The sequence below is a fragment of the Tachyglossus aculeatus genome, chromosome 1 (assembly GCF_015852505.1).
Source record: "Tachyglossus aculeatus isolate mTacAcu1 chromosome 1, mTacAcu1.pri, whole genome shotgun sequence".
Taxonomy (NCBI): Eukaryota; Metazoa; Chordata; class Mammalia; order Monotremata; family Tachyglossidae; genus Tachyglossus; species Tachyglossus aculeatus.
In genome coordinates, this window is record NC_052066.1 from 83,707,044 (window position 1) to 83,720,635 (window position 13,592).

Below are 13,592 nucleotides of genomic sequence, written 5' to 3' on the forward strand. Positions count from 1 at the left end.
CTGAGTAGCTGGACACTGAGTAGGTTTCAAGTCTGAGTATGATGTTGGACAAATCTTTCCTATTTCTGGGCCATTTTTTTATCATTCCGTATGATGGGGATTTTTTTAATGGTATTTGTTAAGGGCTTACTATGTGCCAAGCACTACACTAAACGCTGGGGTATATACACAAGATAATTAGGTTGACACAAGTCCCTTTCCCACACAGATGAGGTAACTGAGACACAGAAAAGTTAAGTGACTTGCTCAAAGTCACAGAGCAGACAAGTGGCGGAGCCAGGACTAGAACCCAGGCCCGTGCTCTATTCACTAGGCCATGCTGATTTCCCTACTTGTAATCAACCAATCAATAGTATTTATTGAGCAGTTACTTAGTACATTGTACTAAGTGCCTGGGAGAGTACAATGCAACAAAGCTGGTACAAACATTCCCTGCCCACAAGAAGTTTAGAGCCTAGAGGGGGAGGCAGATATTTCAATAAATTGAGTTCTGTGGGGCTAAAGCTGGGGTGATTATCCAGTGCTTAAAGGGTACAGAACCAATTGCACATTGGAGATGTATCTATTATTTCATTATTCATTCACTATTTCATCCTGACCCACTTGTACTATTTCCTGCTATGTCCTTGTTCTTCTTCTTGCTCCCAGTCTTGGTAAATAATTATTGTCTATCTGTTCACTCCTTTAATTAGTTCTTTCACGGCAAGACGTATATACCAAGCCCTTGGGAGAGTACCTCACACTTAGTAGGCACTCAGTAAACAAATCCCAGTGATGGATTTTACGTCTGATTACTCAATTATTTATTTTGACCACACTAGTATTAATATTTTTGTGTTCCCCATTAGAGTGTATGTTCCTCAAGGCAGGGAAGCAGCGTGGCCTGATGGATAGAGTATGGGGCTAGGAGTCAGATGGACCTCTGTCACTTGACTGCTGTGTGACCTTGGACAAGTCACTTCACTTCTCTGTGCCACAATTACATCATCTGTAAAATGGAGATTAAGACTTTGAGCCCCATGTGGGTCAGGGACTGTGTCCACCCAATTCATTCATTCATTAATTCAGTCATATTTATTCAGTGCTTACTGTGTGCAGAGCACTGTACTAAGCGCTTGGGAAGTACAAGTTGGCAACGTATAGAGACGGTCCCTACCCAACAATGGGCTCACAGTCTAGAAGGGGGAGACAGACAACAAAACAAAACATATTAACACATATTAACAAAACAGAATAAGTAGAATAGTAAATATGTACAAGTAAAATAAATAGAGTAATAAATCTGTACAAACATATATACAGGTGCTGTGGGGAGGGGAAGGAGGTAGGGCCGGGGGGATTGGGTGGGGGAGAGGAAGGAGGAGGCTCAGTCTGGGAAGGGCTCCTGGAGGAGGTGAGCTCTCAGTAGGGCTTTGAAGGGAGAAAGAGAGCTAGCTTGGCGGATGTGGGGGTTCCCCAAGGTTCAGTGCTTGGTCCCCTTCTGTTCTCGATCTACACGCACTCCCTTGGTGACCTCATTCGCTCCCACGGCTTCAACTATCATCTCTACGCTGATGACACCCAGATCTACATCTCTGCCCCTGCTCTCTCCCCCTCTCTCCAGGCTCGCATCTCCTCCTGCCTTCAGGACATCTCCATCTGGATGTCTGCCCGCCACATAAAGCTCAACATGTCGAAGACTGAACTCCTTGTCTTCCCTCCCAAACCTTGCCCTCTCCCTGACTTTCCCATCTCTGTTGACGGCACTACCATCCTTCCCGTCTCACAAGCCCGCAACCTTGGTGTCATCCTCGACTCCGCTCTCTCATTCACCCCTCACATCCAAGCCGTCACCAAAACCTGCCGGTCTCAGCTCCACAACATTGCCAAGATCCGCCCTTTCCTCTCCATCCAAACCGCTACCCTGCTCATTCAAGCTCTCATCCTATCCCGTCTGGACTACTGCATCAGCCTTCTCTCTGATCTCCCATCCTCGTGTCTCTCTCCACTTCAATCCATACTTCATGCTGCTGCCCGAATTATCTTTGTCCAGAAACGCTCTGGGCATGTTACTCCCCTCCTCAAAATTCTCCAGTGGCTACCAATCAATCTGCGCATCAGGCAGAAACTCCTCACCCTGGGCTTCAAGGCTGTCCATCACCTCGCCCCCTCCTACCTCACCTCCCTTCTCTCCTTCTACGGCCCACCCTGCACCCTCCGCTCCTCCGCCGCTAATCTCCTCACCGTACCTCGTTCTCACCTGTCCCGCCATCGACCCCCGGCCCACATCATCCCCCGGGCCTGGAATGCCCTCCCTCTGCCCATCCGCCAAGCTTGCTCTCTTCCTCCCTTCAAGGCCCTGCTGAGAGCTCACCTCCTCCAGGAGGCCTTCCCAGACTGAGCCCCTTCCTTCCTCTCCCCCTCGTCCCCCTCTCCACCCCCCCCGCCTTACCTCCTTCCCTTCCCCACAGCACCTGTATATATGTATATATGTTTGTACAGATTTATTACTCTATTTATTTATTTATTTTACTTGTACATATCTATTCTATTTATTTTATTTTGTTAGTATGTTTGGTTTTATTCTCTGTCTCCCCCTTTTAGACTGTGAGCCCACTGTTGGGTAGGGACTGTCTCTATATGTTGCCAATTTGTACTTCCCAAGCACTTAGTACAGTGCTCTGCACATAGTAAGTGCTCAATAAATATGATTGATGATGATGATGATGTGCGGAGGGAGGGCATTCCAGGCCAGGGGGAGGATGTGGTCAACGGTGGTACAGGCAAGAACGAGGCACAGGGAGGAGGCTAGTGGCAGAGGAGCGGAGGGTGCAGGCTGGGCTGTAGAAGGAAAGAAGGGAGGTGAGGTAGGAGGGGGCGAGGTGATGGAGAGCCTTGATGCCGAGAGTCAGGAGTTTTTCCCTGATGTGTAGGTTGACTGGTAGCCACTGGAGATTTTTGAGGAGGGGAGTAACATGCCTAGAGTGTTTCTGCACAAAGATGATCTGGGCAGCAGCATGAATTGGGGAGAGACAGGAGGATGGGAGATCAGAGAGGAGGCTGATGAAGTAATCCAGTCGGGATAAGATGAGAGATTGAACGAGTAGGGTAGCAGTTTGGATGGAGAGAAAAGGGCGGATCTGGGGATGTTGCGGAGGTGAGACCAGCAGGTTTTGGTGACAGATTGGATGTGAGGGGTGAACGAGAGAGCAGAGTCGAGGAGGATACCAAGGTTGCGGGCTTGTGAAATGGGAAGGATGGTAGTGCCGTCTACAGTGATGGGAAAGTCAGGGAGAGGGCAGGGTTTGGGAGGGAAGATAAGGAGTCCAATCATCTTTTATCTACCCCAGAGCTTAAGTACAGTGCTTGGCATATGGTAAGTGCTTAACAAATACCACAAATGTTATTATTATTCTTTATTCTGTACTTCACAAGTACCTAGTGCAATCCACAGCACCAAGCAGGTACTTAGTAAATGCTACTAGTATTCATTCATTCAATCATATTTATTGAGTGCTTACTGTGTGCAGAGCACTGTACTAAGCACTTGGGAAGGACAAATCAGCAACATATAGACAGTCCCTACCCAAAAATGGGCTCAGTCTAGAAGCAGGGAGACAGACAAAAAAACAAAACAAGTAGATAAGTGTCAATACCATCAGAATAAATAGAATTATAGCTATATACACATCACTAATAAAATAAATATAGTAAATACGTACAAATGAAATAGAGTAATAAATATGTATAAATATATACAACTGCTGTGGGGAGGGGGAGGGGGTGGGGCAGGGGGAGGGAGGGGGGCAATGGGGGAGCTTAGTCAGGGAAGGCCTCCTGGAGGAGGTGAGCTGTCAGTAGGGTTTTGAAGGGAGGAAGAGAGCTAGTTTGGCAGATGTGTGGAGGGAGGGCATTCCAGGCCAGGGGGAGGACAAGGGTCAGGGGTCAACAACGGGACAGGCGAGAACGAGGCACACTGAGGAGGTTAGCGGCAGAGGAGTGGAGGGTGCGGGCTGGGCTTTAGAAGGAGAGAAGGGAGGTGAGGTAGGAGGGGGCGAGATGATGGAGAGTCTTGAAGCCGAGAGTTAGGAATTTTTGCTTGATTCGAAGGTTTACAGGCAACCACTGGAGATTTTTGAGGAGGGGAGTGACATGCCCAGAGCGTTTCTGTAAAAAGATAGTCCGAGTGAAGTATAGACTGAAGCGGGGAGAGACAGAAGGATAGGAGATCAGAAAGGAGACTGATGCAGTAATCCACTCAGGATAAGATGAGAGACTGAACCAGCAAGGTAGTGGTTTGGATGGAAAGGAAAGGGCGGATCTTGGTGACGTTGTGGAGGTGAGACTGGCAGACTACTATTTCTAACATTATTCTCTGCCAACTATTTAACTCAATAAGGTATTTTCTGAGAAAAGTAGATAGTACCTTTAAGCTCTGCAAAAGACACACAATATTAATGATAACATGGGTATTTGTTAAGCATTTACTATGTGCCAAGTGCTGGGGTAGATACAAGATAATGAGGTTGGACACAGGCCAGTTCCCACAGGTGGAGCTCACAGTCTAAGCAGGAGGGAGAACAGTTCTTTGATTATAATAAATTAATTTTTATAGCACTTGGACTTTCTGACTTTATAAATTCTGACTTTAAAAATGAGTTGTTAAAATCTTCACAGAGAACTTTGTGAAGAGCAAATAGTCACAGATCAATATACAGCACAACATATAATGGGTACTAGGGGAACAGGATTCTAACCTTTTGACAATTTCATCAACAAGTATGCCAAAATACTTTTTAGTATGTACAAATGCATTATTGTTGTTTTTTTTATTCAGGCACACAGACTGTAAGGGTGATTTGACACTGAAGGGTAATAACCAGGAGGGATAAATTAACTCTTTTCCCAGAGCTCCTTAAGGCTAAGATAGGTAAGTGCATTTAGGACAGAACCTAGATCCTGAAGTCCATTCCTACTCTGAAACTCTGATTAAATAATAAATTGTTCATGCAAGGGATTAAGCAGGGCACCATACCTCTATAACACCTCTTTTCAGGACGCAAGAGGATGATAAATACTACTTTGATTAATCTCTAATTTAGTATGTAGTCCCATTAAATCCCAGCTCCACCAACTGTCAGCTGTGTGACTTTGGGCAAGTCACTTAACTTCTCTGTGCCTAAGTTACCTCATCTGTAAAATGGGGATTAAGACTGTGAGCCCCCCGTGGGACAACCTCATCACCTTGTAACCTCCCAAGCGCTTAGAACAGTGCTTTGCACATAGTAAGCATTTAATAAATGCCAACATTATTATTATTATTATTAAGCCTTCAGCATTGTATGCCCAACTAAAATTGAATATACTAAATACCTGGTTCTTCAGGCCTTTGTGCACTGGACGTATGGGAATGTGCATAATTTGCTCTTGTCCACTAGAACTGGAATCCGTTGGAGTAGACGGAAGGCTGGGCAGAATTCCAACCAAAATATTGAAATCTTTTCTTTTCTCCCTCATTCAGAATTGCACAGAAAACTGAAACAGGAGATCTATAGATTTTTTTTCTCTATACAAAGTTACAAACAGCATTGTTCCACAGTTTAGCTTTCAATGTGCCTCTGTTGCTGGATCCCTTCCACTCTACAGGAGAACTTTAAATTATATTTACCTCAGGAAAATAAACATTATTGTTCCCCAGGAACCTGAATTACATATGCTTCCTAATGACCTGAAACCAAATAGTGCAAAAGTCCTACTGGCAGTTGATAAAACTATGACAACAAGTTCCTTCAGTCACGTATTGGGTTTACTTTGTAGTACATATCGAAGTAGATCATAATAAATACACCAGACAGGGTTCTAACTGCTTTCTGCATGCAATTCAGAATTAGAATTAAACTGGAACTTTGCGAATGCAATTCTCTCAGATTCCTTTTTAATGAGGTAAGAAAAGGGATAATTATATAGATAAATCAATGGAATCAAATACACTCTGAAGTTGCTCTAAGGTGAACAATGAAATCCGAACACGTGCATAAACACGCAAATGAATAAACTGAAGCTAGGTATGTACAACTGGATATTATTTTTGGCAAGCGGCAGGAAGCCAGAAGCTCCGATTCTCCCTTCAGGGTTTGGGGCCAACTCTAAAATTGACACTTCTACAGCTTCTTCCCATTATTCAGTTCATTAATATTTTCCGACAATATATATATTTTTTTCAAATGAGTCAAGAAAAATAAAAAGAAACCCCCAGCTTTAGAAAAGTAAGCCAGAGTAGATATGGAAAAATGCCTTGACATTTCCAAGCTGTCGCTATGACCTAAACTCATTCCTTTTCAGCGAGAGTCTAGACTGGAAGAGAAATAGCGTAAATGAAACACACATGACATTTAAGTGTGTTAATGTCTAGAGAAGCAGTGTGGCTCAGTGAGAAGAGCACGGGCTTTGGAGTCAGAGGTCATGGGTTCAAATCCCAGCTCTGCCAATTGTCAGCTGTGTGACTTTGGGAAAGTCACTTAACTTCTCTGGGCCTCAGTTACCTCATCTGTAAAATGGGGATTAAGACTGTGAGCCCCCTGTGGGACAACCTGATCACCCTGTAACCTCCCCAGCGCTTAGAACAGTGCTTTGCACATACTAAGCGCTTAATAAATGCCATTATTATTATTATTAACAGTCATTGGGGGTAGAGTGTGGATATGATGATTGGCACAGTCTAACAAAACACATCTATACTGATTTGAACTAACGAGCTTTCAATAAGATTACACGTGTTATAATGATAATAATGATGGTGTTTGTTAACTGCTTACAATACTAATAATAATAATGGCACTTATTAAGTGTTTACTATGTGCAAAGCACTGTTCTAGGCGCTGGGGGTGATACAAGGTGATCAGGTTGTCCCACATGGGGCTCACAGTCTTAATCCCCATTTGATAGATGAGGGAACTGAGGCACAGAGAAGTTAAGTGACTTGCCCAAAGTTACACAGCTGACAAGTGGCGGAGTGGGATTAGAACCCACGACCTCTGACTCCCAAGCCCAGGCTCTTTCCACTGAGCCACGCTGCTTATTTATATGGCTGAAATATATGTTGCTTTAATTCGATTTAATAATCATGCAGCTGCACTAAAAACAGGAAGATGGAAAACTCAATTAAATAAAGTACAACAGTCATCAAATATCAGCTAATGAAGTAGGTCAGTTAATTAATATGCATGGCTAATTTTTTTAGCTTTCAGTAAAATTACAGATGAGTTATAGCTATTTCTGTGGTTGAAATGTGTTATCCTTTAATACATTCATGTAGTTGCAGTAAAAACAGGAAGATGGAAAACAACTAAATTAAGTACAATAGACTACAAATATCAGTTAATGAAGTCAGTAAGCTAATGAAGTTGCATGGTTCATATTTTTATTGTCCTTGAGCATCCCAAGAGTTCCTGGAATGCCTCTTTTCCTTCAGGATTATCAAATTAGGTGCTAAATTCTGTTTAAAGAAATACTGTTTCAGTGATGAGCCCAAAAGGCTTCTAGAAATTGCAAATGACTGGATGGTGTTTGAGTGCCTTAAAAATGTCAAGCCAATGGCCCCTTCGATGGCAAAACTCCAGCAGCAGGCAAGCTATTAAACTGCTAAGGGTTTAGGGTTCTGTGTTTTTCCCAAAGTGACAGTAATCAATAATTTTATATCTCCAGCAATATTAAAAACAACACAAGGAAAATTTGTAAGGAAACCTATCTGCCAAGAATTAGCCAAATTTATGGGAGGAAATCGGTAGCAGGACGTCATGCTTTAGGGAAGCAGTGTGGCTTAGTGGAAAGAGCATGGGCTTGAGAGTCAGAGGTAGTGTGTTCTAATTCTGACTCCACCACTTATCAGCTGTGCGACTTTCGGCAAGTCACTTAACTTCTCTGTGCCTCAGTTACCTCATCTTTAAAATGGGGATTACGACTGTGAGCCCCACGTGGGACAACAACCTGATTATCTTGTATCTAACCCAGTGCTTAGAACGGTACTTGGCACATAGTAAGTGCTTAACGAATACCATCATTATTACGATCATTATTATTATTTAGGAGAAACCCCTGAGGATCTCCAGCATTAATACTACTGTCCTCAATGGCCTTACACAAAAAGTGGTGCTTCCTACGGGGATGGGTTATGGGGTTCTGAAATGGTGAATCATCCTAAAAATTTCCAATTGGGAAGTGTTGGTGTTGGAATGTGTGAAGACTGTCAGTATTTCACCCGATAAATATTTCAAGAAACACCAAAAATCTCAACACATTAATTACGTAATTTATTCATTCATTCAATCATGCTTACTGAATGCTTACTGTGGGCAGAGCACTGTACTAAGCACTCGGAGGAATACAACAATAACCAGACACATTCCCTGCCCACAGTGAGCTTAGACTCTAGAGGGAGAGACAGACATTAATATAAATAAATTACAGATATGTACAGAAGTGCTGTGGGGATGTGGGGTGGCAGGGGGAGGGAGGGTGAAAACAGGGAGCAAGTTAGAATGATGCAGAAGGGAGTGGAAGAGGAAAGGGGGGCTTAATCAGAGAAGGCCTCTTGGAGCCGTGCCTTCAATAAAGCTTTGAAGGTGGGGGAGAAGCAACTGTCTGTCAGATTTAAGGAGGGAGGGCATTCGAGGCCAGAGGCAGGATGTTGAGGGGTTGGAGGCGAGACAAGATCGAGGCACAGTAAGAAGGTTACCAATAGAGGAGTGAAATGTATGGGCTGGGTTGTAGTAGGAGAGTAGTAAGGTAGGAGAGGGCAAGGTGATTGAGTACTTTAAAATTCACCTTAGAATTTAAATTCACCATAGAAAAAAGTGCAATTAAAAAGTATTTTAAAAATGTTTTTTCACCTTTAGATAAGCATTATAGTTCAAAGAACCAGCTTAGTCTGAAGGAAACGGAAACAAACGCAACCTTATGTATATGAAACACACTTTTTATTGGATTTTATTTCTTTCAAACATTCGCCCTCTCAGAAACCTTATATATTCCCGTTTCTGCCTGACGGGGCTCCGCCTCTCCATCAACAATTACAAAAAGGAAGGGAGTAATTTTCTACGATGCCTCCTCCAGGTGTTTCTGAGTATCAATCCTTTCTCCTTCCTTACAATCCCTCTTATGACATTAAGTCCAGGCTTTTCCACAGTGCTAAAATCTTGTGGGGGGGGGGGGGGGTGTGAAAGTGAAGGAAAGCCCAGGAAGCCACATAGCCATACACATTTTTTAAAAATAGCTGTTGCATCTCTGATATTGGACTAAAATATCTTCCTCTGCGTGTGTGAAAGCTCTTTTTATAATGATAATAATAATAAAAATAATAATAACGGCATTTGTTAAGCGCTTACTATGTGCAAAGTACTGTTCTAAACGTTGGGGAGGATACAAGGTGATCAGGTTGTCCCACGTGGGGCTCACAGTCTTAATCCCCATTTTACAGATGAGGGAACTGAGGCCCAGAGAAGTTAAGTGACTTGCCCAAAGTCACACAGCTGACAAGTGGCGGAGCCGGGATTAGAACCCATGACCTCTGACTCCCAAGCCCATGCTCTTTCCACTGAACCATGCTGCTTCTCTGCTGCTTTTTGTCCTGTTTATCCCTGAGAGTTTCTTCTAAACTGCCTATCTCCTGGGGCAAGGACCAAGTCTTTTAACTCACCAATCACTGAGGACTTAATTAGTTCCTAGACATGCAATAGGAGGTATGGGGGAGGAGAGGTGAAAACTCCTTGTTGATTATCACAATAGTTCCCCCTCATCTTACCTGAGCAACATCTTCAAGTTTATTCCACTTTACCGAGAGCAGTAATTTTGGCAATGATTGCGGGAAATTCTCTCTGCAGTCTTGTCGCAAAGTCCAAATGAGATCCATTTCATTTTCACACAGTTGAGATAAGGGGTCCCTTTCCATGATTTCTTTGAGAACAACATGAAACTTCTTGCCACCCCGACTCTGAGGAAATCAAATTTGCAAAATTAAATTCTGTAACGTTAAGCATTACTGGAGAGAATTCATTACCCAAAGACACTTCCCTTCTCTCCTTCTACAGCCCAGCCCGCACCCTCCGCTCCTCCACCGCTAATCTCCTCATACCTCGTTCTCGCCTGTCCTGCCATCGACCCCCGGCCCACGTCATCCCCCGGGCCTGGAATGCCCTCCCTCTGCCCATCTGCCAAGCTAGCTCTCTTCCTCCCTTCAAGGCCCTACTGAGAGCTCACCTCCACCAGGAGGCCTTCCCAGACTGAGCCCCTTCCTTCCTCTCCCCCTCGTCCCCCTCTCCATCCCCCATCTTACCTCCTTCCCTCCCCCACAGCACCTGTACATATGTATACATGTTTGTACATATTTATTACTCTATTTATTTATTTATTTTACTTATACATATCTATTCTATTTATTTTATTTTGTTAGTATGTTTGGTTTTGTTCTCTGTCTCCCCCTTTTAGACTGTGAGCCCACTGTTGGGTAGGGACTGTCTCTATATGTTGCCAATTTGTACTTCCCAAGCGCTTAGTACAGTGCTCTGCACATAGTAAGCGCTCAATCAATACGATTGATGATGATGATGATGATATTGCGGATACATCATCATCAGGATTTACTCAGCACTTCCTGTGTGCAGAGCACTGTACTAAGTGCTTGAGAGAGTACAGTCAACAGAGATGGCAGACAAGTTCCCAGCCCACAGCAGAAATCTCTTCCTCCTCCTCCTCTTTCTCCCCACCCCTCAAAAAAAAAATGCATTTCTTGTGGGGCAGGGAAGATAGCTTTTTCATTTTTATAAAGGTGGGGCTTGAGAATTTTTAAACTCCCAGGGAACAAAACATTTAACACTGAACACAAATTATTTGGGAAAGGCATTGTACTTCTCGATTAAGCACACTAGGTGGCAATATTGCCTTTTGTTTTATTTAATAATAATAATAATAAATAATAAATGCCATTATTATTTATATTGATGCCTATTTACTTGTATATTGATGCCTGTTTACTTGTTGATATCTGTCTCCAGCCTCCCCCAGCCCCCCACAGACTGTAAGCCGTTGTGGGAAGGGACTGTCTTTACTAATAAAAATAATGATGGCATTTGTTAAGTGCTCACTACTAATCATAATAATGATGACATTTATTAAGCACTTACTTTGTGCAAAGCACTGTCCTAAGCGCTGAGGAAGTTACAAGGTGATCAGGTTGTCCCCCATGGGGCTCACAGTCTTCATCCCCATTTTACAGATGAGGGAATTGAGGCCCAGAGAAGGGAAGTGACTTGCCCAAAGTCACACAGGCTGAGACACTTCACCTTGCCGGCCAAATAAATTTGGATTGACTCTGAGGTGTTACTGGAACTCAAATTGGTTCCCAGTGGTGTGAAAAGAATCTATTTCTTTCACTCACCACAACTGGATAGCAAAAATATACACACTGGCCTTGTGATCTCAATCCAAAATGTAACGGCATCCATTATCTTTCATTTGGTAGAAACTGAATATGGAAAAATAAAGTCTGCCAATTTCCCTTGTGAATCCTCACAAACAAATCCTCCCCCCCTCCAAAAAAAAAAAAATCAAGATGACACATTGCAATGTTTGCAATGCTTTCTTTCAGTTTTCTTCATGGACTCGGGAAATTTTTTTTTTTTAGAAAAGTTACAGGTTTATCCAGAATAAAAGACACCTAAAGTAATAACAAGACAGGGGATGACAAGATGGCTTTCTTTATCTAAAACCCTTTTCATTCATTCATTCAATCATATTTATTGAGCGCTTACTGTGTGCAGAGCACTGTACTAAGCGCTTGGGAAGTACAAGTTGGCAACATACAGAGATGGTCCCTACCCAATAGCGGGCTCATAGTCTAGAAGGGGGGAGACAGACAACAAAACAAAACATATTAATAAAATAAAATAAATATAGTAAATATGTACAAGTAAAATACAGTAATAAATCTGTACAAACATATACAGGTGCTGTGGGGAGGGGAAGGAGGTACAGTGTGTGGGATGGGGAGGGGGAAAGGAAGGAGGGGGCTCAGTCTGGGAAGGCCTCCTGGAGGAGGTGAGCTCTCCTTCCAATCAGTGTAACCGTGTCTTACAGGATCTGCACACACCAAGATCATCATTTTAAACCGGGTTTCAGGTAAGCTTCCAAGGGAACTGAAGTGTGATTAATTCCATTATACGTCTCCAAGGACCTTGTGTTTGGGGGAACTAAATTAACCTGAAACACAAACGATCTCTTAATATGTAGTTTTAAAGGGGCTCCCCAAGAAGATCAGTGACTATTCCAGTGACAATTTGATTTTTTTGTTTCTTAAGGTGGATTAGACCAGAAGGGGGCAGAGTCATAAAGAAAAGGCTGAAGGTGGGACATCATCATCATCATCAATCATATTTATTGAGCGCTTACTATGTGCAGAGCACCGTACTAAGCGCTTGGGAAGTACAAATTGGAATAATATAGAGACAATCCCTACCCAACAGTGGGCTCACAGTCTAAAAGGGGGACATCTATGCTCTGATTTTACAAACTGCTTCACATAAAAGCTGGCATTTCAGATTGAACTTCATTAAATTTTTCCCTGAAATAGCATGTCTTTGTGGATCCAATTCTTCTACTATCTACTCTCCCAACGATGGCTGAATTCTCCATAGTCATTTCTGTCCTACTTGTTTAGAGCACTGTACTAAGCTCTTGGCAGGATACAAAAGAGACTTTAGATACAAGCCATGCACAAGTTTAGAATCTAGTGGGGAGACAGGCAATAAAAAGAATTCAAAGTTGAGGGAAGCATCAAAATTTAAAGATATGAGGAATAGCTAGGGGAGGGAAAAAAGGCACTCACTCCAAGTCCTTGGGTGCTGTGAAAGAGCTGAGGGTGGTGAGGGTGGAGGGGATTGGGGAATAAGATTAATCAGGTAAAATCATTCTGGAGGAGATGTGATTTCAGAAGGGTTGATGATGGGACTGCAGGGGTCTGTGGATTTGAAGTGGGGAATTCCAGGAAGGAGGGAAGGCATGAATAAGAGATTGTCAGTGAGAAAGTGGAGGATTCCCACTAGATCATAAACTTCTGGAAGGCAGGGATAACATATATGGACACTTTTAAAATATCCCAAATTGTATAGTGCTCTGTAGACAGTAACCTCTCAATAAATGCAAATGACTGAATGAGAGAGATGAAAAAGGGCGCATTACTATTAAGAACAACAATAGCAGTAACAGTATTTACTAAACCCTAACTCTATGCAGAGCACTGTGCCAAACGTTGGGAGAAAAAGCACAGGTGAAAATGAAACACAGACCGTGTCCCTCAAGGGGCTGATGATCCAAAATAATAATAATGGTATCTATTAAGTGCTTCTCTGTGCCAAGCACCATTCTAAACACTGGGGTAGATACAAAATAATCACCTCAGGGACAGTCCCTGTCCCACATGGAGCTCGCGGTCTACAGGTGAGGAAACCTAGGCAAAGAGAAGTTAAGTGACTTGCTCAGGATCCCACAGCAGGCAAGTGGTGGAGCCAGGATTAGAATCCAGGTCCTCTGATTCTCAGGACTGAGCTCTTTCCACTGGGCCC

At 43.2% G+C, this 13,592-nt stretch overlaps 1 protein-coding gene across 2 annotated transcripts in view; it reads right to left on the reverse strand.

Moving 5' to 3' along the window:
* The window catches only part of PIK3CB (phosphatidylinositol-4,5-bisphosphate 3-kinase catalytic subunit beta), a 239,741-nt gene that overhangs the window by 45,682 nt on the left and 180,467 nt on the right, over positions 1-13,592 (reverse strand). For both annotated transcript variants that reach the window (XM_038743423.1, XM_038743427.1), the window contains one exon: positions 9,779-9,967. In XM_038743423.1, the coding sequence (XP_038599351.1) occupies positions 9,779-9,967 (189 nt within the window). The remainder of the gene's footprint in view (positions 1-9,778; positions 9,968-13,592) is intronic.